The sequence below is a fragment of the Mixophyes fleayi genome, chromosome 4, assembly GCF_038048845.1.
Source record: "Mixophyes fleayi isolate aMixFle1 chromosome 4, aMixFle1.hap1, whole genome shotgun sequence".
NCBI lineage: Eukaryota > Metazoa > Chordata > Amphibia > Anura > Limnodynastidae > Mixophyes > Mixophyes fleayi.
The window spans coordinates 46,458,574-46,486,051 of NC_134405.1; the positions used below are offsets into that span (position 1 = coordinate 46,458,574).

The following is a 27,478-nucleotide window of genomic DNA, read 5'->3' on the forward strand; positions in this document are numbered from 1 at the left end:
AAAGTGGAGATGTTGCCTATAGCAACCAATCAGATTCTAGCTGTCATTTTGTAGAATGTACTAAATAAATGATAACTAGAATCTGATTGGTTGCTATAGGCAACATCTCCGCTTTTTTAAACCCACGGTTTAGTAAATATACCCCATAGTCTTAGCAATACCCAAAACCTAAATCGGAGCCTACCAGAATCTTTAATCCTACACTCTTGTCCAATGCTGATCTGAAACTCTGATTTTTTTTTTTCTTAATTCACATACTAGAGTTTATTTGTATAGTGCCACCATATTATGCAGAAATATTTAGTCATTCACATCAGTCCCTGCTCTATTGGAGCATACAATCTAGATTACAGTCTAATAAAGAACCAGAATCTTATCAAACGTAAAAATAATGTACCTTATCACAGTGTTATCAGTATCAGAGGAAATTTAAAGAAAACACTATTTTTCGATAAGCTCTGCTCTCTCGAGTACATTTAATACACTCTACAGGTATTCCTCACTTAACAACCTACCCGTTTAATGACCACTCGGAGTTACGACCAGGTTCTCCCTGGGTCCTCATTGTTATAATTGCTGCTGTTTGTAGAGCTTTACTGTACACATGTTTATTTTCTGTTATGCAGTGTTATGTAATGTAAAGCAAACTAACAAAATACAGTTTTCTTTAGTCTATTTCTTCATTCAGAATCAATAAAAATGATTACAATACATGTAGGTGCATATAACAGTACTGTACTCACTTAGCGACCAATTCGCTTAACGACCTAGTCGTAGGAACGGAACTCGGTCGTTAAGTGAGGAATACCTGTACTTTCATTACTGACAGCTGGAAATTCGAGTCAATAAAAGTCACATCATAGATTCACCCAAACCGTGTCCAGTGCCACCCAAGCCATGGCTATTTCTAGGAAGATGACACCCCTTTCAGACACTAAAATTGGGACTGTCATGGGAAAATCAGGACATTTGCAGGTATTTACTTTTGTGATATAGTTGAAAGCTACAAATGGAATGGAGGATGTTCAATGTGTTCTTTGCCTGAGCCCCTTAGGGAAAGATTAATAATAGATTTATCCTTAAAAAAAATGTATTGTATTCTATAAGGTTATGCAAATCATAATAATAATAAAAATATTAATGTTTAATCAAATACATAGTAAAATCAGTAACATGGAAAGTGTCACAATATTTAATGGAACTGATTAAGCTCTACATAACATTATTTTCAAATGTTGAAAAATTTAGTTAATAAGCTTACCTTAGATCTTGCAGTGTCAAATCTTTCTGATAGAGGAAATAAGTAGACAGTATATACAGTCAGGCCTGGCGCTCCCATTAGGCAAGGTTAGGCACTTGCCTAGGGCGCCGGGCTCTGGAGGGCGCCTGCAGGGCACCACAGAATAATAAAATATTTTAAAACTGTGCGGTGACCGCTGACCATACCTGTCACGGCTGCCGCACAGCATCAGATGCACTGGGAGGGGGGGGAAGAGGCTATTTTGTCACCACCGCCGCCTCTCTGCTCCGTCTCCTCCCCTCCACTTACTAGTGTCAGTGAGTGGAGGGGAGGAGACGGAGCAGAGAGGCGGCGGTGGTGAGACAAGGTAAGGAGAGGAGGGGCGCCGCTTTTTTAAAAATGCCTAGGGCGCCGTGGACCCTAGCACCGGCCCTGTATACAGTGCACACCTGCTTACAGGCAGCTGATAACTGACTATTCTGTGCCAATCACTAACACTTATACCCTAGCAGTGTGACATCACAGAAGCTCTTTATGATGTAAGCCAGTCACATGATCAGCCTAGTCAAAGCTGGCAACCATCAGCCTGCCTGCATTTCTCAAATGAATGTAGGGACATTATATATCACTGCCTATAACATTATAACTAGGCACAGACACTTAATTCTGTGGATAATACTAACTTGTGTTCTCAAGTAAGATTCTTGAGAAACCAAGGATGTTTTTCAATGGACTTGCAGTGACAATGTTTTTCAAGAAGTAGTACAATACCTGTCATTTAAAATTATCTCTGCTCAGATGCTAATTATCATGGTATAAGAAAAGAATTAACAGGCTATAGATTTAAAAGTCACTGCCTGGATTATCCTCCATATTTGTGAAGATGCCTTACCACATCCCAAGTTACTGACTTCAACTACAGTAAATATGTTGTTGCTTTTTTTAATTATTTGAAACATTTATTTGATGGTCAACTCTAGAAATAGTGACTGGTAGGGAACACCAAAACGGTGGTTCAAGATTATGAGTTTAGTACATTGGTCTGTTAGTGATAAATAAAACAGCATCTCTATATAAGAAATCACCAACTCATTTCTTCTGCCTGTTCTTTCCTTTCATGGATAACTGCTTTAAGGTATGGCTCCAGATAGGAACAGGATGTCCACGATTTCATCCATTGTTATTTTGGGAGGATACTCTTTTTTCATATCGAGAACCTGAGCTCCTCTGATGTGAAAAATTCTGTCAACACCCACCTTGGGTATTTATGTCATCTCGCATTAAACCTAGTTTGTTGATCCCAGCAAGCTTGTAATACCACTTGCATAATGTCACACTTCAAATTAAATCACAGCTAAGGAGTACAGGATGTGATGAAGCATAAGGTGTTTATTGCATAGAAAATACAAATAAATAGTACGAACCAATATAGTAGAAACTGCACAGGGATTTCTGATAAGGCTGAATTCAAGGAATACTGCAGACACAGGTAGCAGGGTAGGTGGAGGGTGAGATAAGTGGTATTAGCAGCAAAATGTAAAGTTCCGAGGGTACAGGAGCAGCAAGAGACCAAACCCATAGGAAGGGTAACAAAACAACCAGCACAGAGAGAGAGGTAGGTATAAGTAGGGAACACCCAGGTGCAGGAGATAATTAGTGAGACAGGATAACCCCTAGTAATAACAAAAGAAGAGGCACAATAGTAGCACCTCTGGTGAACAGAGGTATTGCCAGATAAACATAATAAAACAAGTCCAAGGTCCTGGAGGCAGGAGCTGCCAATAAGCAGCATGCCATGCAGAGGGCTGCAGGCAGATCCTGACACATAAACTGACCATGAAACGACCGGAAGCAGCAACCAGTGCCCTCACTGCCATGTTGACCGGACCTGTGAGCACAGACGTGTGACCCAATAAATGTTTACATCAGTTGCTTGTTTACATCGCATTGCAGCTCACTATGAGAATAATCATCATCCAGCAGCATCCAATCATCAAAGGCTCTGATTAGAGAACTGATGGATGACATTTTAAAACATAACTTTGTATTTGTTTAGACCTTGACTGACATGGAAGGGTGTGTCGGGACAGCGTGCAGAGTCCTAAAATTGGAAGTGGCACTCCTAAAACGGGACAATTAGAAAGTATGATTTAAACGACCTGTTTTTACAACTTTCGAAGTCTCTAAAGTTTCCTCTTACCTGGAATTGCACATCACTCAAAAATGACATTGCCTAAATAAAATCACTATGTGGGGTGCTATATCTTACTGGGCTAACTCCTAACTAGAATATCTGCCTGAAATTTCCTGTTGTACATTCAGAAACACACTGTTGCTGCCATTTGACAGCTATATTTTGAATCATTGTTTATCTTTGCAATATCTGTAACTATGGAAACACTCAGTGCAGTCTACAGTTCCCATAGTTACAGGTGTTGCTAAGGAAGGTCAGTTTTCAGCAAAATTCTAATTCAAACAAGGATTTTTCCCGGTAAAGTGCAGTATGCAGGATAATGGTTTTAATTAGGGAAAATAATTTTTGAGTGGAGTTACACTTCAATGTTGGCATTTAATACGTCTGTACTTGGGTCTACTTTCCACTCCTAACGTGGTGCATTCCAATCATAAGGGATTTTCACTATATTATTGTAATGCTATATATACCAACTGTTTTATAATTCCTTTTCTATTATGAAAAGGGTACTGCTAGCTTACCACAATCCATAAACCCCCACCTTAAGACCATATTCCAAGAGAGACTTGCTCTAAATAACAGAGAGACATGACAGGCTTGTAAAATGAATGTTCAAATACACGCAAGGCTGATCTGTGCACAACGAGACTCTGGAATGCTTATAGTAATTTTTGACCTGCATGCAAATGTTTTCTTTCAAGGGCAATTTAACTCACACAGGTATTTTAATTAGACCTGGAGTTGATTTGACACTTGAAAGCTGCAATTCCTCTTGACAGTCTCAGACATCAATTGTAAGAAACGCAGAGCATTTAGGAGCACAAGATTTTTTTTTTGATGCAAAAAGTGTTTACAAAGACTCATACAATATTCAGATTTTTTTTTGGCGTTATTACAACTATTATCAGAAAAAACGGAGCAGTTCCATACACATAGATAGGAACCTCTGACCCAGAACACTGAGGTGCAGCAGTTGATATTAAATTAATTAACAGCTCCCGGTGGGATGAGCCATTAAGTTCAACATAGGTCACAATAAGCCCCGCCCCTGCATCATGTGCTGTTAGTTACTACTGTCAATCATTGTGTCATAGTTGCTGACTGTGACTCTGTCCTCCAGGTGGACAGGTCACGTGGTGTGACAGGGGTAGGAGGGGGCGTGATGATGTCTTGCGTCACCATAGCCACGCCACCACTCTAAAAAAACCTAAACTCACGGCATTAATTAGTGATTAAGCCCCGCCCCCTGGTATTCAATGCTGTGAATTTCGACATTTTTTAGTATCCGGAGGGTTGCCTACTCTTCCGGAAGTACTTCCCGAAATTCGTGAGCCTCCTGGAAATTCCGGGAGAGTAGGCATGTATGTATTGTGCTCATCCAGCAAGTGTGATTCACTGCGGAATTCTCTGGGTCAGTATTTCCCACCTATTGCAGGCTTTCATTTTGTTGGCTGAATCAATATTCGACCAATCAATTGTGAGGTGACAGGTGCACTTTAATGTTTTTTTTTGTTTTCTTTTTTTGCATTTTTCTTGTTCTTTATGCCTTTCCATAATGTTACTGTGAGAAAAGTGTTCTTTCTTCATATGGCTTCAATATGAATGTAAATTCCCTGTGCTGTTAATAACATACTTGCCACCTTTTTAGGAGATGTGTAAGGACATAAGGGGGGTGGAGCGCAGCAAAATGCAAATCGTATCATGGTGGCTCCCGTCCTATCCACTGCACTAGGAAGCAGTGGCGGATCCAGGGGGGGGCGATCGCCCCCCTAGCAGGGGCTTGCTGCCGGCGGCTGCACACTGTGCAGGTCCGTTCGGCAGTGATAATGTGCTGCCCGGCTGCTCTGATTGTGTTTTAAACACAATCAGAGCAGCGGGACAGCACATTATCACTGCCGAATGGACCTGCACATACTGTGCAGCCGCCGGCAGCCATCGAAGTTAGAAAGGGGGCGGGGCTTAAATTGCCCCCACCCTACATCGCCAGGGGTAGAAAAAATTTCTAGATCCGCCCCTGCTAGGAAGTGGGCAGGATGCGGGAGAATTGCCTGGGAGACCTACCTGGAATTAGGGAGACTCTTGGACATTCCGGGAGAGTGGAAAAGTATGTGTAAATATCATATCTCCCAACTGTTTCAATTTAGGTTGGAAATTCCTGATTTGAAGTGGCTTTCCCGCTATCCCGATTACATTGGGATTTGTGCCACTGGCAATTGCTTCTGGCATCCGTTTAAGTCAAAGATATTACATTTGTTGTGGGACTACAAGTCCCAACATGCACAATATTGGATTTCTACAGCAACAGGAGATCCGCAGATTGCCTTAAGGTATACACATACCCTACTCTTTGAAACTAATATATGTTCTCAATTATGTTTGAACCCCATCTAGATGGGAGGATTTTTTACAGCAAGAGGAAAGGGTTTTTATGGGACCTTTCTTGAATCTAAGCGGGGAATTAAATGTTCAAATAGAAAAACGTCAGATTTTTATCAGTTGACAAAATTGCAATGATGTTTTAGATGAAAAGATATTCAATGTAGAGGGAGAGTTTGTATCTAGTTGAAAAAATGTAGAAAAAAGAGACAATGAACATAGAAATGGGGAATGTGAGTCTAAAAGAGGGACTGTGGGAGTTTTGATACTATTGGCTAAGTTTACATTTCATCACTGATATTTTTAATAAAATCATTCCCGAGGGTATATTTACTAAACTGCGGGTTTGAAAATGGGGTGATGTTGCCTATAGCAACCAGTCATATTCTAGCTGTCACTTTGTATAATGTAATAAATAAATAATAGTAAAAACTGATTAGTTGCTATAGGCAACATCTCCACTTTTTCAAACCCGCAGTTTAGTAAATATACCCCCAGAACCTGTTTGTGACTTTAGCATTAAATCAACCGACAGTCAACATTATCCACATAGACAGTCATTCTGACCTGGTCAGGATATCACTTTGTACCTCCCTGCCTGTCCACATTTGCATCCCATGCACTTCTCATCCTCCAAACCCCCCCCCCCCCCTCTCCCCTTCTGTCTCCAGAGCTCCATGACCCACGTCACACCACACCGCATATGTATAAAGCAATAAAGATATTCTATCTGTACTTAACAGGAATCTGGAATGCATATATAAAAAAGTGGTAATATTATGAAACAAGGCGCTGACTGCTTCCCCCAGAGATACTGTCAGCCGAAGCCTGGGGCTGTAATGCATTTACATATAATTCAGCCTGATAAAATAGGGCTGGCCACAGAGTTTGCAATACTGCTGCCATTATTAGTTGCTCTGACTGAAATCAGTTGTATCAGTCGGAAAATAATGGCAATAGGTCAGTGTGTCTGGTCATCTTTTGGCCGCACAAACAGTTGCCAATGAAAGTGGAAGAGATCTGTCTGCTCAGCCCATGTTCCAAACAGTCAGATAGATCTCAGCTACGTGTGTGGCCAAGATGCACACTTATCCTATCGCTTGGGTATAGAACCAGCTACAACAATTCCTACCCTCTAGAGGCCCAGTTAATATACTATCGTATCCTCTAGTTCAGACAGGGCCGTAACTAGGGCTGTGCGACAGGGGCGACCGCCCAGGGCGCAACGCTGAAGGGGGGCGCAATTTAGGAAATTTTTAGGTTAATTTAGTTAAAATTGAGGGCCAGGGGGGCGGCATTGGTCTTTCTTGCCCCGGGCGAGTTCAGAACAGGTAAATATATGGTGTACCACCAGCAACTGAAATAACACTCTTCACATCCCTTATATATACCGCATCCCTTATATATACTACAATAAACATCTATATATGAGTAATACATACTAACCTACTTTGAGGGATCTAGGAAGGGGGCGGGGCATGACAAATCACGTCATTTTGGCCCCTCCCCCGCAACAAATGCTGCATTTTGTCATGCGTCATTGAGGCTCGTCAGGGACAGGATGCGGGAGACTTGCCTGCTATCCCAGGAGTCCGGGAGACATACCCGGAATTCGGGAGTCTCCCGGACATTCTGTTATATTTGAAATTTTAAGTCACTATTAGCTCTACCAACAAGATAAATACCATCAATTTGTCATCAAGAAAATTGGCATATTTTATATGAATTACCTTCATTTTGCTCCCTCCCTTGCTCCCTGAATCTCAGTATAGCCACACCCCTGTATACCGTGTTCTGAGAACATGATAACTGACATAGCGCTTTTCTCAATGGTTAAGAAAAGTATCCTTAGACAATGGCAAACAATGTTTATTTCCCTATACATCCCTCTGCCAGGAAGAACTATGTTTTCCATACATTTCCAGGCATGTTGCAAAGCTGTTAGATATGTTTATTTTAAGGTTATTCTTAATGGAGTAACAGACAGTTATGTTTAATGCTCCCGTCCCCAACATCAAAATCAAATTAGGACTCAATGAGCAATTTGTATAGTTTAATTGTTAATGCCATGTTAGACAGACAAATTTCAAAGAAGATGTAGGGCTAGATTTACTAAACTGCGGGTTTGAAGAAGTGGAGATGCTGCCTATAGCAACCAAACAGATTCTAGCTATCATGGTCTATAATGTAGTAAATAAATGTTAACTAGAATATGATTGGTTGCTATAGGCAACATCTCCACTTTTTCAAACCCGCAGTTTAGTAAATATACTCCTACACCTTCATTGAAATTTGTCTGTCTAACATGGCCTTAACAGTTGAGCTATACAAATTGCTGTAGTGCTCACTTAGTGCTTGTTCTAATAGGAGAAATAATGGTTTATTCTATTATAATAGGACTCCAAGAGCTGGGTGGCTAGTAAAAACAGCCGGGTGGCTAGTAAAAACAGTTGGGTGGAGCACCTGGGAAATAGGTGCTGGTGAGAACACTGCTCCTTAATGAATCAGGCTCATAGGCTCCTACATTCCCTGGTGAAACAATAACCCACATGCTGCTATCAAGGCATTTGTTTGACTCATTTGTATACCATACAGATCTAATCAGATATCATTTTTGTTCATTTCACATGGTACAGTGATTGGTCAAATCAGTTAAATTGACTAACCAAAATTGTACCACGTCTGGGCATTTTAATTGACCAGGTTGAGGTAAATAGAAGCGATTCCTGATGTTAAAATTCTGATTTATTTAAAGTCATCATGAAGTAAAAAGAGTTTAGGTTCAAACTAAAGTCATGATTTGGTAGCTCACTTAGGAGAAGAGACATCTAGTCCAACTGTTTACTCTGTGAGGATGAGTGATGTGACCGTCAATACATTCTATCAATAGTAAGGCTCTTTTACACAAATAACTTTAAAATGCAGTCTTTAATCACATTGATCCATTCTTAGGCAAACTTCATTTGCAACATTTAATGGTGGAGCATAGCAGCCTAGCAGGCTGCCTTAGACTACAATCATCACTTCCACTAGCAATGACCGCTCGAAAATTATACATATCATTGTGTTTTTGTCTTCTGCAGTCACTTTGGGCCTGATGTATTAAGGAATGTCAATAAAAATAGTAAATTGCATTTTTTTTAAAAAAAATACACATAAATTGGGTCTGTATTTAGCAAGGTTGTAAAGAACCGTCTGTTGATGAATACAAGTCTAGGGGGCTAGATTTACTAAGCTGCGGGTTTGAAAAAGTGGGGATGTTGCCTATAGCAACCAATCAGATTCTAGCTTTCATTTATTTAGTACCTTCTACAAAATGATAGCTAGAATCTGATTGGTTGCTATAGACAACATCCCCACTTTTTCAAACCCGCAGCTTAGTAAATCTAGCCCTAGGTGCGCTCTGCTCTAACAGACATTACATTGCAGGATACAGCCAATACATATGTAGAATATCAAGCCCAAAAGAACATACAGAAAAAAGCAAAACATTTATTTAATGTCACCTGTTATATAATCATTAAAAAATTAAAAAATATTTTTTTTTACCCATAAACAGTTATTAGGATATAAAATACATTTTTACTGTTGCCCCTGTAGACAGATGTTCTAGCATACATAGACAGTCGTCATCACTAGTAATCAGTTCTTAGACCAGGCCTGTAGCTGGTGCAAATGATACAACGCCCCCATTCTTGAATAGGGCGCTGCTGCGCGCACTCGCGTTTGACATGCCCTTACTGTACATTGACTAAATGCAGACGTCCAGTCCCTCCCCTGTTCCGCTCATGAAATCGTAGGCTGTAGAAAGAGTCCTTTGTGTTTAAAGATGAGTTGGATGTTACTGCATTCACTGGTGTATAGTCCGGTTCTGGGCATGCACAGAGCGATTTTCCACAAAATATGGCACATATCGGCATTTTCGAAGACCAATATGCCTGACCACTGGACCAAAGACATGGCAGGAGAATAAGTAACCTCCCGTTCCTGTAACTCTTTTACTACATTTTTCAGTTACCGCTCTCTTCACATAGACTGCAGGAGGAAGAGCACAGTGATATGTATCACTGGGGAGGAAGAGAGAGTTCAGAATGGATGAGAAAGCAAAATAAGAACCCTGATTCTGCCTCACCCAGAATGATGCCACCTCCCATGAGGTTCTCTCCTCTCCTCAGGGAAGACACAGCCCTGTGTGCTACTGACCACTTGCTACTTATGCTGGGCCTGCATTTATCATTAGGCACATTAGGAGGTCAATGCATCAACCTTTTTTGACACTACTGTTTCCGCATCTTTAAAGTATGTTTGCTGTGTACTAACTGCCTATCGGAGGAGATTTCTGTGAAATCTACTCCGTTTAGGCCAAGACCGTTCAGCATCGCAGTCGCCATAGATTACTATGGGAGCTGTGATGTTCTGCAATGCATCAAGCTTAGATATTGTGCAGACAGACGACGCCATCTCACGATGGAGTTACCTGTCATTCCCTATTGGATGCTGCTGAAGCCTCTCTGGCTTCGCAGATTCCGGTACGGTGTTAGTGCTGCGCACATGCGCTCAGCACTTCGTCCTCTCCCCGGCAGCGCTAGGCTGCTGTTAAATAGGAAGAAAAGATCGCAGCACAGGGGTCACTTCTCCGGTGCTCCCAGAGTAGCCCCGGCATGCTGCATAAATTTGAGCAGCAATGCATATTTAGGAGCACCGTATCTTATTGATGCATAGACCCCCTAGGTCTGTACCTTGGGGCAGCATAGGCTATAAGGTGGTTTTGCCTCTGCCCACAATTATGGTAATGTTTTTTTTTATTATTTATCGACTGTTATGGTTTAACTCGTTGGTGTAGCCACCGTGGTACAGGATGGTTACATGGGCTTTGACTTGTGAGGCAATCTGCACACACAGCGACAGCCTGGCAGGCAAACAACTGTTGAGTTTCCGCCAAACCCCCATTATGCATGTAGACCATACTTGCCAACTAATGGCACATATGATCCGGGACCTGCCGAGGTAAGGTAGGCGTGCAGGGGGCGGGGTTCCGAAAATCGCTCTGAAAATGCTGTGATTCCAAGTGAATTGCGGCGTTTTGGGCCTAATTCTGCCCACTTCACTAGGAAGTGGGCAGATGCGGGAGTTTGCCATACTCTCCCGGGAGTCCATGAGATTCACCCGAAATGCGGGAGTCTCTCGGACATTCCGGGAGAGTTGGCAAGTATAATGTAGACACACTCGATTGATAAAACACCGCTGATGAAACTGGTGTGGGAAATGTTATGTTCACCTGGTCAGGAAGAGATAAACTTGATGACCATGATTTATGTTGAAGAGATCAATTGTAGGTTGCGCTGTGAATACATTATTCCCTGGCACAGATCGGCTGTACAACATTCTATGAAAAAACTAGTGATCGGGGTGTGTCCGAGGGTGCCTACACTCCACTGAGATCCTTCAGCCCTGACTACAGCGCTGCTTAATGACAGACATTTCTATCTACAGCAAGTTATGTACAGCTATTAGTTTGGGTTCATACTGGCTTTTAGTTGGCCAATGCATCCGTGGCATAGTTATCACCTGTACTCTGTGCCGCTGTGCTGTTAATGGAACTGCAATGGCTCCATTGTCTTGTCACTGCATTTGTGAATAAAAGAAAAACATATGTACAGTGCACTACCGCTTCCTCTCAAGCTCAAAAGTGCTTTTCATTAAAAAAATACTGAGCGGACATAAAATATTTGCAAGGGCAATGTTACAATTAAAGTCAACATGTAACTTAATAGTGAAGAGTTAGACAATAAAATTGAAGTGGACCCATCACTGGCACACAGTGGAGGCTGGCATTATGAGGGCAAATAATATTCATGAGATTGACGCCTATCAGTTCATTAACAAATAGGGATGTCCCCGAGATTTAAAGAATAAAGTGGCACACATCTCATTGTTCTCACTATTTCCAAGTGGTTCGATGGGGTCAATGCTTTTTTTGGCACAAAAATTGGCTACCTTCACCCTGTGTAGGTATCAGGTCTACTTTGTTTTTACGCAAACCATTAAGAATCATAAAAATCTTATCTCATGAATTAGCAGACAATTTAATAGTGGAAATATAATATGAAATCTGGAGTCAAAGTGCTTTTCCTTCAATGTAAGAGAAATCTTAAAGAGGATGTCTTCTACTTTTTATAAACAGCTAAAAGTCCATCCTAAGACCAGTGACAACATAGCTGCTGTCATTGAGTCAAAAAGCTGGAATAAAAAGCAGATCATGCTGTTCTTTTTCAATTTTAGTCCATTTATGACAATATTAGATTCCAGCTATCAGAACAAATCTGTTGCATGGGAGACTGCATGCGAATAACTCAGACTTTTGAAGGTTCAGGCTTCTCTGCACAAAGCTCACTCTCACTTCTATGTCAGAGTGATTCAAGAAAGGGAGGCCCCACCCCACGAACAACCGTTAATAAATCAATTATAGATAGCGTAGCTGGATCCACCTTTTCCCAAACAGTAACAAAAGGAGATATCTTCTGGTATGCATTTATTTTTCATATTGGCGGCATGTGGCTGATATTATTGTGAATGCAGTGAGTGTATTTTTTGTTACAAGCATGTTTGAGAGGGAGTCTAACATTTTGAAGACAGGAAATCCCATGTAAATGAAGCATTTACTCAAAGTCCAGGAAGATGTTACATTGACCAAACACATTTATTTAGCTTGAATGCCCTCCATGGGGTATCCTGTGGGTCTGTGTTGAAGGTAATAAGGAAAATATCCCAATTGTGATGAAGTATATAAAATGAATAGTTAAATTGCAGATTGCTGTTTACATCCAGTTTTAGATGATGCATTGCATCCTGTGCTACACACTGATCTATTTATTGATATTGATCTGTGATATCAAAGTGCAGACTTAGTGGGGCCAAGGCGAAGAAGAGGCCAAACAACGTCCCAACCAAACATGTATATAATCTGTATAAAAAAGGGGCAGCAGAGCCCATACAGAGCCCATACAGAGCCCATAGAGCGTTAACCACGGGCAGCACGGTGGCTAAGTGGTTAGCACTTTTGCCTCACAGCACTGGGGTTATGAGTTCAATTCCTGACCATGGCCTTATCTGTGTGGAGTTTGTATGTTCTCCTCGTGTTTGTGTGGGTTTCCTCCAGGTGCTCCGGTTTCCTCCCACACTCCAAAAACATACTAGTAGGTTAATTGGCTGCTAGCAAATTCACCCTAGTTTGTCTGTCTGTGTGTATGTATGTTAGGGAATTTAGACTGTAAGCTCCAATGGGGCAGGGACTGATGTGAGTGAGTTCTCTGCACAGCGCTGCGGAATTAGTGGCGCTATATAAATAAATGGTGATGATGATTATGACAATTCACCAGTGGTCATCAGTACCACAGACTGATGTACAACAGTTCTTATAAGGGCTACTTTTGAGCAATTAAGCAACATTCTGCTTGCAAGAACCTGCCTGATGCTCATTGCCTGCTGTATTCCAGTGACCGACAGATAAGAGGTAAGCTGGCTGTCCTGTGTTGAACCCAGCTCCCTGCGTCAACACTCTGCCCGTTACCTAGCAGACCTGGTGGTGCCAGTGACTACACTCCTACAACTAGTGTGCAGTTGACACTTACAGTCAGTGAGTGTGCAGTGGCCGAGCAACACCAGTAGGAGTGGTCAGTAATGGAACCCCGAGACCGAGGGGCAAAACCACAGACAAACTGTAGAGAGAGAAAAGACAGGGTGGCAGAGTAAGCCTATCATGTCACAGACAGCATGATGGATGATTAGTGAATTAACTCCAGTAACTTATTCTATATAATATTTAGCACAGTAGTATACAAACTTTGAAATGTAAAGGTGCTCAGAAGATCTCAAAGGGAAAGTATCAGTGTAAGTCCTTGGGGTTTGTTTACTAAACTGCGAGTTTGAAAAAGTGGAGATGGTGCCTATAGCGACCAATCAGATTCCAGCTGTCATTTTGTAGAATGCAATAAAAAAAATGAAAGCTAGAATCTGATTGGTTGCTAAAGGCAACATCTCCACTTTTTCAAACCTGCAGTTTAGTAATTATACCTCCTTGACTGAAAACATGGTCTTTAAAGGTTCTTTTTATGCCTAGTTAAATATGAATGTTTGTTGAAAAGCATCTAATGTGAACTCCACAAAGGGCTGTATTGTGACTATGCTGTTCAGGGTAATCTTGTACAACAGAAAGTTCAGGTTTTAACACTCCATTTGCAGAGTGCACATCTTTAAGGGCATTCAATATATTTATAGTGCTTGATCATGATTTAGTTTTTGAAATCATTTTCTCTATAGTCTTAAGAAAGCAAATCAGTAAGTAAATAAATAAATTAAAAAAGTCAAAATGGAAGAAAACCACAAAATATTAAAGCAACATTTATGCTTAATAAAATAAGAAATAAACACTGAGGCTCATTTACAAAGCTGCAAAACTGTTGGCCAGCAGATCAGATAACACTCTGAGACATCATGGGGCTGATGCAGAGGAAGTATTACACCAGTTTGTGTAGAGTAAAATCCCTTTGTGCATGGCCAGAATGTGGCTGTACACATATGCGCCCATTTAGATTTTCGTGATTCTGACACCTATGCCAGCTTGCGACAGGGGAGCCAGAAGGGGACGTTCTAATGTAGGCCGAGTACAGTAAGGGAGTCTTCGCCCAATCCAAAATATATATAGAACGGAAAAAGACGCTATACGCCTGAGAAAGCCATATTATTTGTGGGTGTTTAGGTGAAGGTGCACATAGTGAATGATGATAATAACGGAATCCTGTAAATCACTTGTGACTGGCTGTTTGTAATTAGCCAGCTAATGCTGATTGGTGCTTTCTTCGTCACCCGGACATATATCATAGTTGCCTACTCTCCCGGAATGTCTAGGAGACTCTCGAATTTCTGGGAGTCCTCCCGAACTCCTGGGAGAGCAGGTAATTTTCCCTGATCATGGTCGGTTGTGTAAACTTAACGGAGGGAGTGGGGCCTAGTGACGTCATGGACGCGTCATCGTTGCCCCGCCCCCTGTTTTTATTGGTCTAGAGTAGTGATGTCCATTTTGGGGGCAGGGCTAATGACACAATTCTTCGCCCCCACACACCCACCTGCACCCCGGACCTCACGGGTATCATCTTGCCCATGTTGGCAAGTATGACATATATTATGCTTTTTTATGCCTGTTTAAGCAAAACTTTTTTTTTTTACGTACATGAGATGGAGAGTTGTCTCTGCTGCATTAGAGAGGTTCTAGCAATTTTATTGATGCCTAAAAGCAAATGCGTTTGTTTCACATAAAGCAAATGGATAAAAACATGGGTGGAAGTGGAACGTAAGTTCCTGATGTAAACTGGGAACATATGCTACTGGTGCATACTTTCACCGATAGTAAGATGTCTATGGCTCAGCATATGGGTGTAAATTTATGTGTGCAACTTTTTGGAGCATAAATTATTCCCAATTTGGAACCGACCCTGTATCAAGCACCAAGTGGGGAATTCAATGAACCGCAAAGTGTCTCTGGAACCTCTGTGAGACACTTCGCAACTGAGATTTGACAGGAATCTCCCCTCAGGTGCGAGGAAAAATGAGCAGAGATTTCTACCACAGTTGCTGGCAAAGTGCGTGGCACGATGTCTGCATATACATATCACCGGCAATTGAATTCCTCCTCAAGTGTCTAAATTTACATGATATTCATGTAGTTTGCATGTTAAAATCATCATTCCTGTGAGGGTGCAGAGTTTTGAATGTACGGTAGTAGAAGCAGGGTGATTCGAGAGTGTGGATAACTAGGCGGGAATGGATTTTGAAGTGGGACTTCGTTTTACCTACTTCACTGGGCTTCAAATCTGCAGTGCAGAAAGCTAACCTGGCAGTGTAGATTCTGTGCTCTACAAATACCTAAGCTGTTGAAATTTAAAGCTAGCACTCACCGTGTGTGCACAAAATTGTATTCAATATAAGGACACTGTCTATGAAAAAGTAATTAATTTATTTTCACCTCATGTACTATTGTGGTTATTATTTGTCATGTGACAAAAAGTTTTCCTTTTCACTGCGATAGTTTTTAACCAATATCGGCATCTCAAAAAGGCGTAACCGTAATGAAAGCCTTGAAAAAAATATTTCTTGACTAAATAAATTTTTGTTTTAATGCTGGTCACTTTAAAATCAATAGGGATATTACCCCAGAAAAAGCAAATATTATTTTCTGAAGGGAGTATGTATAATATAATGCATATATTATAGCTTCTGCTGTCATTTTTTTTTTTTTAATTAAAGCTTTCATTTTTTTTATATCTGTGAAACTTAAAGCTGAAATGGCACAAATATGGAGACTGGCCAGCGAAACAATGAAGGTATATTAAGGGTATATTTATCAAACCTTCTAAAAATGAAAAGTGGAGGTGTTGCCAATGGCAACCAATCAGATTCCTGCATTTATTTAGTACAGTCTAGAAAATGATAGCTAGAATATGATTGGGTGCTATGGGCAAAATCGCCACTAACCTCTTACAGCAGAAATCAGACCCCAACTTCCCTCCATTTGTTCCCACATAGCCTCATATTCTTCAACAAGGACCACCATATTGCCTCATGTGCCCCACTCACAGCCTAGGGTACTCACCTACGTGGTGGGGTAACTTACGAGTCTTTCAAGCTCATACCTTCCAACATTTGGAAATCCGATATTGTGTCATGGGGGGTGGCCACATCATGTTGTTGGCGTGGTCACATCACAGTGTGCTCTGATGGGGGTATGTATAATATAATGTTCGTGTGTATGTGTGTGGTGTAAGCTCCCACAGGGGCGTGTGTAATGCTTTTGAAGTGCTAGGTTGTCCCGCACTCTCCTCCCCTCCACTCTACACACATTCATTACTGTGTGCACCAGAGGAAGTAGCTTCTTTTCTCTCTCTCTATCCCACTGCTTCCACCTGCTGCAGAATGTGGGAAGACTGAGGCTGGTGGAATAGAGCCTCTGCATAAACAATATCCCATACAGTCTCCAACAACAAAGTTATTAGAGAGAGAAGCTGAACCGGTATTAATTCCATTCCCAGTTGCCATGAGACCATGTGACACAGTACCAAATTATGTTATAGGGCAGCACAGTGGCCTAGTGGTTAGCACTTTTGCCTCACAGCACTGGGGTGATGAGTTCGATTCCCAACCATGGCCTTATCTGTGAGGAGTTTGTATGTTCTCCCTGTGTTTGTGTGGGTTTCCTCCGGGTGCTCCGGTTTCCTCCCACACTCCAAAAACATACTGGTAGGTTAATTGGCTGCTATCAAAAATTGACCCTAGTCTGTGTCTGTGTCTATGTCTGTGTGTGTCTATATTAGGGAATTTAAACTGTAAGCTCCAATGGGGCATGGACTGATGTGAATGAGTTCACTGTACACCACGTCGGAATTAGTGGCGCTATATATATATATAAATGATGATGATGATGTTCCACACAATGGGAGCATATGACTTTACAGCTGAATAACACCAATCTAAAGTAGCCAGGTAGTTCATTTTTTTAAATTAAAAATATCCTTAATGTTTCATTGCATTAAATCTATAAGGTCCAGTTGTTCTGGGTTATCGTTTAAAAGTTTTTTAAAAAAAATACTTTCTAGGTACTTTTTCACTGGTGCATTTGATGTGCACAACAAATACAATGTCCTCATTAAGATGAATCTCGGTTTTTAAAGCATTACATTGATTAGAAGCATCTAGCCAGGATTGCAGCCCACAGACAGCTGGTGCTTCTTGTGGGAGGCTCTCGTTATGCTACAGTCATGTTTTTCTATTAATTAGAAAAATAAAATAGCTGCCATAACTAAGACCTGGACCATACCTGACTGGGCTGGAATTACCATGCAATTAGAGACGTTCAATTCTGAACAGATTATTAATCACACAGATAGCCGACATATAGACATTGTTCATAATCATCATGCAGATCAACACATTTTATTATCAGTGCATAACAATTACTCATAGATACAAGGAAAAGTGATTATGTTGCTGAAGCCAGAGGTTACAGATTTGTTTATTTTGTTGTGATCTATGACAGGTGGAATTTTCATTGTTACATATTTAACAATTGCTTTTATCTGCATCCACTGACAGCAGGGATACAGACTCTTTTTTTTGCCATCCTGCCAAATTTATTGAACATGTTTTGTTAAAATATAATTCTACCCAATGCTAAAAAAAAAAATGGAATATGAAACTAAACAGTAGATCATTAAAAATAACAAAATGTCACTTGCTTACACTCCTCCGATTTTCCAAACTGGTGTGACAGCAATGCCTCTAAGAGTCTCCTACACAGGCCATTTTTAAATGCCTAGAGGTCAAGGCCCCTCCCCCCATGAAAGTCATCCATTAATCTGGATAGGAAAGCGATTACTATAAGCCCACCTTGAGCAGGATAGAAGATCTCCTGCTTATACTAGTAGAAGCATCCTTGGATCTTCCTGATCGCAGGATACAGGGAGTGCTGGTACATGACGGTTGGTTGTTTTACTTATCCCACCTAATTCAAATTAAAACTAATCTGCGTCAATATGTTCCCGATCACAGCCAATAAAATCTCTTACTGCTGGCATTTATCAAAAAAACAAATTGCCAATGCAACTGAGTGTAGTAAGAGTTAACGTGACCCTTCCACTGGCTAGTTTCCTTAGTTGGGCTCTATCACTGATGAAAAACCTATTTTCACTGGCAATATGGCTCTCTGTAACTACCTAAATTTTTACTTTAGGAATTTTTCTTAATTTGACTTTACTGGTACCATACATGTATTTATTTTTTTATATTTCCTGTGCCAGCCCCAATGCTAGAAAGCCTGGGCTGCTTTCTACAAATGTGTTCATTGTCCTGGACTTCACAAAGCAGGACTGTCAGGAAGAAACCCTGTTCTTTCAATCACTAGTTGACCTACCATAGAGGCATCAGCCTTAGTTACTTCATTTTCATTTGTAAAATCAGCCACAACCCAATCCTCCATGCTCCTGATTCTCTTAGCCATCCTCCGCTCCACCCAATGGAAAGTCTTTTTTATTAGCTACAAAAAAATTGTGGCTTTCCTAAAAAAGTCAAGACTCTTAGGACGCAAGGCTTTTGGGGAGGGCACGAAATTTTTGTGGGTGCAAAATAGTTACAGGGAGAGGTATAAACTGAAATTAATTTTAAAATATTAGAGAACAGTTGTTCTCCAAAGTAAAAAGAAAACATGAAAGAAAGGTGTAGTAAGGTTTTAATTTTGATGTATTCCCATTGTGAAGGCTGAAAACAATGAGTCATCCTTGGGCGGGTGCTTGAGGATAAGCAAGTAGGAGAGACATTGCAACAGGCGCAGTTGTGACGGCCTCCTGCCCCTCCAAATATTCACCCTCACTATCGCTTGTTCATGTCTCAGTTCTGATTTTAATGAAAAGGAAATGAGTGACAAAGATTGACAAAAGATTGCTGTGACTCTATTAAAAAGCCAAGAAGAGCTGAGTTTTAAAAACCGCAGGAATATAAACATTGGTGGATAGTGAAGGGTGCCGGATTTTAAATTAAGGACGAGTTAATTTTTACCAACCGTGTATTAGCCTGGTGTGGAAGGCAAGGGGGCACCACAAGCATCTTAGCCGAGGGCGGCTTGAACCCTTTACCAGGCCCTGAGTGTGACTGGAATTTCCACATGTTTTTGTGCTAGCTTTAATTGCTAGAGCATTACTTAGATTTCATACCACATGCCTGCTAAAATGCTAATTATTTGTTATAATACTCAAGTGCGTTCATGTATTTGTTATGTTGTATTCATGTATCTGTATGCCAGCCATTCACCATGGCGGAATATGTGAGGCGAGTGTAGACAAGCCTCTAAGGTGCTTGTATGGGAATTGAGCGATGGGCCAATAATCTGAGAGATAGAGTTTGGTTATTTTAGAATGAGGTTAATACCAACATGGGAACCGCAAAAGAAACATTTAAATCACCAAAGATGATGGTGGGGATGTCAGGAAATAAGAAATTAGGGAGCCAGGCAGAGAAACGTTGAAGATATTGTTGGGATGGCCGGGGTGATAGATAGATTACAGCAACACGCAGAGAGTGTGGGTTAAAAACCCAGATAGCATGTACTTCAAAAGATGGGAACGTGATTGATGCGCAATGTGGGGAAAGAAGGAGTGTAACACACCCCCTTGCCTGAGTCCAGGGCTGGAGATATGTGTGAAGTGGTGATCACTGTGTATAAGGGCTGCAGGTGAGGCAGTGTCTGTTTATGTAAGCCTTGTTATTAATAGAAGCTTGAGTATTTTTAAGGAGATGAGGTTACGGATCGAGATTAGTTTGTTACAGACAGAGCATGCATGCCATAGGGCACATTTAAAGGCTTTTGAAAGTAACGGAAGACAAGTGATGTGTTTGAGGTTTGCTGGATTTCAGAATCTGAATGACATGTATAGGAGATGTGGTGGATCAAACCAATCAAAACAGGAGAGAGAGATAAAACAGACGAGTGGTCCAGAACCTCATATATTTAACCACAGGTGTTTTTAATTATGGTAGCTTTCAGCTAGGTCCTACCATCATTATTTACAATCTGCAGATGCACCAGAAAGAGGCATAAACCTTGTTATAGAAGTGAATTGTTAGTGTAGCTAACGAGGTCACTGTGTCACAATAGATGGGCATTCACAATGGGATCAAAATGTGCACTTGTTTATTTCATATTGTACTTTCAGATTTACTCAGTATCAGCCACCCTACAAATAATTCCCCAGCCAATAACCAGAATGCCCATCATTTCAATATATTCCATATTTAAAGCTGCACTATCACCCAGCAAAATTTTTTTCCTAAGTTCCCTTCCTGGAGCACTAGGGGCTGCTACATTCAGCAGTGCTTCATGGGGCTCTATCAGTTGTGGCAAGTGGGGTATAATGGCATGAGGGGGAATTTTGGAGCATGGGATGTCTGATTGGCAAGTGAGGGTGATGTGGGGGCATTTTGGATGAGTGATTGGGGTTGACGAGGTCATTTTAGGGCTGTAGTTTCATTTTTTAAATTAAAGGTAATGGGCCTAATTCATTAAGAAATGCAATAAGCATTGGGTATATGCACATCTGTATGCAACAAGGAGAAGATCTGGAGATGATCTGAAGATCATCAACATGCGGCTTGTTAGAATGTTGGTGGGCCGCCCATGTGGCCCTTGAAGTATATCAGGTTTCCCATCACTGGTCTAAAGTGTGCTCCTGCATTCTATTCATTGTGTCAGTAACTGACCCAGGGAATAGATGTACTTAAGAACACTCATTCATCCATACCTACGTTGCATCTCCTGTCAGTCAGTGCTCTGCTAAAACACTGACTGCAGGACGAAATACAATTAAACTGTATGTGTCACACTGTCCTTCCTCCTTAAATGATTTATGAGAGGAGTGACTGGTGGATGGACAGGGCTGAATTATGAGCCTGGCAACCAGGGAGGACACCCTGGGCCCCCAAACATCAGGGGGTACCCCAAAAATGTCCCCACTGTTGCTGCTTCGCCCATCAGATGTGGCAGTAGATGACATATAATGTATTAAGTCGGTTGCGGAAGTGGTGCTCTCACTCTACAGCCCCACCTTCAATCCCCTAGTAAAGGATAAACGGTGATGGAGTCCTTCTACTGTATGTAGCACTTACAGAGAATTCAATGACTGAGCTCTTCAGTGCTGCTTCAGTTAGACCATCAGTCACCCTGTGGCCAACACCCACTGTGACCAGCTGGCCGATCACTGTGAGTGTCTGACATGACTTGAACAATACATTTATAGCTAGTTCCACAGCCAACGTACTGGTAGAAATGACGTCTTTCTAGTTACTGAAGGAGTGCAGCAGCCATCTATCGCCTGTCACTTCTACCTAGTTGTACAGGGAACAGGTGTCTTGTGCAAACAACAAGGTCTCAGGGAAACTCGTTAAGAAAAGAAGAGATACTAATAGAGTAAAACATACCTATTACGCTGTTTTAGAAAAGTGAACATTAAGGGCCTGATTTAGAGTTGGATGCAAGTCCATCTGCGCCATGTAAAAATTTAAACTCATATACGATTTTTTGCACGGGCTAAAATCCATATTTTGCATTGTTCATATACTATATGAGCGTCCACTTGCGCTTGGCAAGGCATAGTAGGAGTGTCCAAGTGTAAGTTCAGCACAGTAAGGGTGAGGAGATGGATGTGAACCATAACCCTTAGACAGGCATCTGAGTTACACATATTTTAAGATACGGCTTTTGTCCCATAGGACTAATGCAAGTTTCCAAGTTGATGATAACAATAGCCGCATCTTTGCGCTGGACGCATCATCATCATCATCATCATCAACAGCTATTTTTATAGTGCCACTAATTCCGCAGCGCTGTACAGAGAACTCACTCACATCAGTCCCTGGAGCTTACAGTCTAAATTCCCTAACATACAGACAGACAGACAGAGAGAGAGACTAGTACCTATAACATGTTTAAAGTTACTGATATCTTATGATAAGTGAACTGAAAAAAAGCCAAATTTATTTTTGTATGTACGTAAATGTCTCATTTCTAGGTTAACTTTAAATCAGGCCCTAGTCGTGGTGTCTGGGAAGAAGCTCAACTGCAATGCACACACACCGTTCTAGAGCAAAATCGTGGAAGCAGGGTTTCTGCCTCCCCCTTGTAGCGCCCTCTCGTCTAGGCTAATATGTGGTAGGTAAACTTAGTTTAAAATTTAATATGTGTTAGGTTACCTTAATCTGTCCCTGTCCCCCTACCAATATTTATGTTCCTATGTTTTCGAAACTCTGCTCCACTTGGTCATTTGATAGTCATTAAAATCAGAACTATAAAGCAGAACGGAGACATGAACGAGCATTACTGAAGATATGAAGGCGGGGGGGGCTGTCACATCTGCTCCTGTCTAGTGCCCGCCCAAGGATGATTCATTGTCTTCAGCCTTTACCATGGGAATACATCAAGATGAAACATTACTACATTTTTCTTTCATGCTTCTTTTTACTTTGGAGAACAGAATTAATTTCAGTTCATACCTCTCCCTGTCACAATTCTGCTCCCCAAAAAATGGCGTGCCCCCCCAAAAGCTTTGAGCTCTAAGCTGCAGCCTAGTCAGCTTTTTGGATAATCAGGACCTGTGTGCACCTCTCTGTATCTGTCTTGTACTTCCTATTGCAAAGCATTTGACATTATTTGAAATAGTTGGTGGTGTAGGCTAAAGCTTCAGGGACATAATCATGTGACTATTCAAAACCATTGTTCAGAAAGCAGGCAGACTTCCTACGGTTTAGTCATGTCACGTAATGCTGCTCAGAAGTACAGTAAAAATACTCATCCCAGTGCATGGTATGTTCACACTCATGTTCAAACTTTACTGGTACAACCACAGTAAATGTAAGGCTGATGTCATGCCAGGGGCGGATCCAGACTATTGATATACCCCGGGCGATTTTAGGGGGGCGCGATTTAGGCCCCACCCCCTTTCTAATTTCTAAGGCTGCCGGCGGCTGCACAGTATGTGCAGGTCCGCTCGGCAGTGACAGTGTGCTGCCCCGCTGCTCTGATTGTGTTTAAAACACAATCAGAGCAGCCGGGCAGAACAGTGTGCAGCCGCCGGCAGCAAGCCCCTGCTAGGGGGGGGGGGGGGCGATCACCCCATCACACCCCCCCCCCCCCCCGGATCCGCCACTGTGTCATGCTCAGATGAATGTACAGTTGTAAGTAGGTTACAGGGCCACGTTTATTATCTATGTACCATCTACTTTTCTTACACTTTATTTCCCTGCCTTCAATGAAGTTTTGTTTTGCTGTAACATATCCCCAGCTTAAAAGAATATTGCTAAGATAACAGAACACACTGATTGCTCATGTCAAACATTTTAGGCGCACCAGAAAACATTCGCCAATGCTGGATTGAATATTGAACATAGAATGAAAGGTGCAACAACAACAATAAAATAACATAAATACCTTAGCTACTTGGCACATTTACAGTACCAGCTCTATAATCTCTATATAGGGCTCTAAAATGTGGTGCGAAGAGGGAACAAAACTAGCAATTTACAAAACACTGAATGGTACATTATGCATAAACATTACAGTTATCTTGTTGTGGTGGCTCATATTGTCTGAGGCCTATGATAAAAAAAACAAAAACATTCTAATAGACTTCTTGCTTTAACCAAGGAGTTCTAGGCTGGACCTCTCGCTAGTTCTAAGCTGGACAATGAACACAATATACTAATTTAATACCGGTCCTTTACCTACATCACTTTTTTACTTGTTTTTTTAAGTTATAATTTCAGGGTGAAAAACTAGGACTTCTATGTGAGCAGAGACCTGCAGAATATAAATTCCACTTCCGCTTTCCTTTACGTCTCTACAGTTACAGGTCTCTATCCCCATTAATCCTGACAATTAAGGTGCACTCGGTAAATGGAAGCCAAAATGTACCTACACCAGGTCTCCGACCTCTACCAACACTAGTTTTTGTCGGGATCTCCAGTTATACCAAATATTTAACTTGGCTTCTACCAACAACAGTTATTTGACTAGACCCCTCTTTACTTCAGTCTGGATTGAACTGGCTGCCCCTCAACATTGTTCCAGTTTGGACCACTGCCTTCATTATTCCAGGCTGGACCAATAACAGTTCAAGTTTGGACTACTAACTACCCCAAGGGTTCCCAACTTGTGTCTTTAATATACGGACAAATACGTGTACGGTTAACACAAGTTGTGGGACTGGCTGATGAAACCAGATATGTACATTTGGGGAAATCTTACCTGATCCCAATCAGCCAGCTACAGGACCTCTACAAATTATATTTATCCCTTATTACAGGATCAGGTAAGTTGCCTTATCTGTGACATTAATGGCCCCAAATGATATTACATTTTGAACAATATTAATCCATGCCTGAAACTCGCTATAGATATCACTTCATTTTGTGCTATTTTCAGAAAACATTCTCATTGATAAAATGTGTCAATTAAGCATCAAAATAGGAAACGAATCCCCTAAATAGAGAAATGTACCATTAACCTAAATATGTAAATTAGCAGTAAACTATGAACACTGATGCTTTATTTGGTTCCATTCCTATACAGATTAATCTCAATGGTCAAACATCAAAGCATAAAGAAGTTAAGTTATGAAACAATATTTGGAGAAACATTGAGTAATGACTATGCTTAAAAGCAAACCAGACCTATGCAAGGGCAATGAGCATTGGACTTTTCAATGGGATCTGCATTGTATTCTTGCACCTATCAAATTGCAACAGGAATGGGTTTAAGAAATGTGGATCTTTTTACTTATCAGAATTAATGATCTCCTGGAGGCTCAAATAATGAAAGAGATTAGGAAGTCCCAAACTGTGCCAACTGATCCTTAATAATTGCCCATCTAGCAAGTGGAATGTCATCTTCAAAGCAAAACAGTTTTAGCATTGACCATAATCACATCCTAATATGAAAAAGTGTGTTAACACTTAGTTATACGCTTGCTGGTATATTAATATTTACTGCATCTTACTAACCATATTAGTGAACTTTTTCAGTATTAATGTGACAGGTGAAAGCACAGTCATAATTATTAATTTCTTCATCCAGATGATACACACTTAACATATACATTTATTTATTACGATAATATACAGTTACTCAGCATAATTATAGAAAGCAAAGTTTTAAACAACTACAGAGTCAATGATTTAGTATTATGTAATATAGGATTACTTAGTATATACATGCACTCAATGAGTTACCACAAAGATATAACATAAAAAATGTATCACTATATCATAGACATCACATCCTAATATATAAACAGTGTATATATGTGTATTTTTGGGAGTCATGAGCACATACCATAAATGTAATAGAGTATATCTCACTAGCATTAACATACATGGTTATATATACATAGTAGTAAATTTAGGCTTGTACAGTGTGGTAAAGATACTTAGACAATCTATACTTTCATAATAAAGGCCCTCGACCCTTCTCTACCATACTTGTCTGTCACTTCTCTATTCTCTACGAAACATGTGTTATACTCACAGATTAATTAATAATTATTATTACACATACGAAACAAATATATATATATATATATATATATATATATATATATATATATATATATTTATATATATATAAACTATGCTATCACTCCAGTAAAAGTCAATGTGCACTTCCAGCATTTACACACAACGTGCCAGAACACACAATGTATACGAGGATGTTATTCTCTTGTATAAGTCAACACCTAATAGTGTCTCTTTCAGCATGTATACAGTCATGCACATTTCAGTAAAACACATAATTCTACATGCTTTGCATACATAACATGCATATAATACTCATATGCCTAGGGTATCTATCTACATCTATGTATCTAGTCACACACATGTACTGGGCAGTTCACACACAGAGACACTATTGCACATGTCCTAAGACTGGGACATATGTACATTGTAAATACAGACACACACCTCCCTGTCCATCCTCTCCCCGGCCAGCATCTTTTGTCAATGTCAGCAGGCAGCAGCCTATCTCCCCCTCCTCCTCCCAAAGGCCAGCATCAGCACCACAGAGTATGGACAGCAACATAACCAACAGACTGAGCTTACCTGAGACATCCTGGCCTGTAACATCAGCAGCAGGAAGATCATGCTGAAGAGGTGCATGCTTAGGGGTACAGGGGGGCTCCTCACACCTCTACACAGACCCCCAGGGCTGAGCCAGCCCACTACTTCTGACACCCTCCACATCCGCCTCTTCCCTGCACCCTCCCTCTATCCTTCCTCCTGTCTGTGTTTTTTGTCCCTTCCTCTCTCCTCCTCCCTCCCCTTTACTCTATCTCTCCACCCTTAATTCCTCAGTCTTCTTCTCCCTCCCTGTTTTCCTTTCTTCTCTTTCTTCCACACTAATTTTTTTCTTCCTATTTCCCCTTTTCTCACGAATCTCTTGAGTCGCCCCCCTCCTTCCGTTCCTGTCTCTGTCAGTTCAATCTATCTTCCTGTCTGTTCATTTCCTTTTTACCCGACTATGATTCTCCCTCTCCTTTCTCCCCATTTAAATCCTCTCCATCGCTGTCTTATCTCTTTTCATCCCTTCCCTTTTCTCTATTTAGTTACAGACCTATGATTTGTTTTTCCTTTCCCACTTCCTCTTCCCTCACATTTCCCTTCTTCTCGGAATGTATTTAATTATTACCTTCTCCCATCCTAATCTCTATGTATTCCACTCTGACTTTCTCTCCCCTATGCTCTGGCTTGTCATGTATTTCAGCCCCTTCCCACTATTTTAGTCTCTTTTCTCTCTATCCCCTCCCTCCATCAACTCATGTCCCTCCTTTTTGTCTCTCTCGCCTCTTCTTCCAATCTTTTAATCTTCTCCTTCACTCTTTCCTCCCGTAATCTCCATCCTCACAAGTGTCTGCCATGCTCTCCTCCTATTTTCCGTTATACCCCTCTCCTACTTTACATCACAGGCACACACATTTAACCCACGCCTGACTGAGGATCTCTTCCCTTCTTTCTCCACAGCTCTGATGTTCTTTGACTATCTCACACTTTTTATTGCACACCCTGTGTTGATTGTGTGTGTT

The 27,478-nt window shown here is 41.0% G+C and overlaps 1 protein-coding gene across 1 annotated transcript in view; it reads right to left on the reverse strand.

Annotated features, from left to right (window-relative positions):
- Nucleotides 1-26,700, reverse strand: part of OLFM2 (olfactomedin 2) — a 228,457-nt gene extending 201,757 nt beyond the window's left edge. Inside the window, exon 1 of the mRNA XM_075206866.1 lies at nt 26,499-26,700. Coding sequence (XP_075062967.1) covers nt 26,499-26,639 — 141 coding nt within the window. The 5' untranslated portion in view covers nt 26,640-26,700. The remainder of the gene's footprint in view (nt 1-26,498) is intronic.
- Between the last annotated feature and the right edge of the window lie 778 nt (nt 26,701-27,478).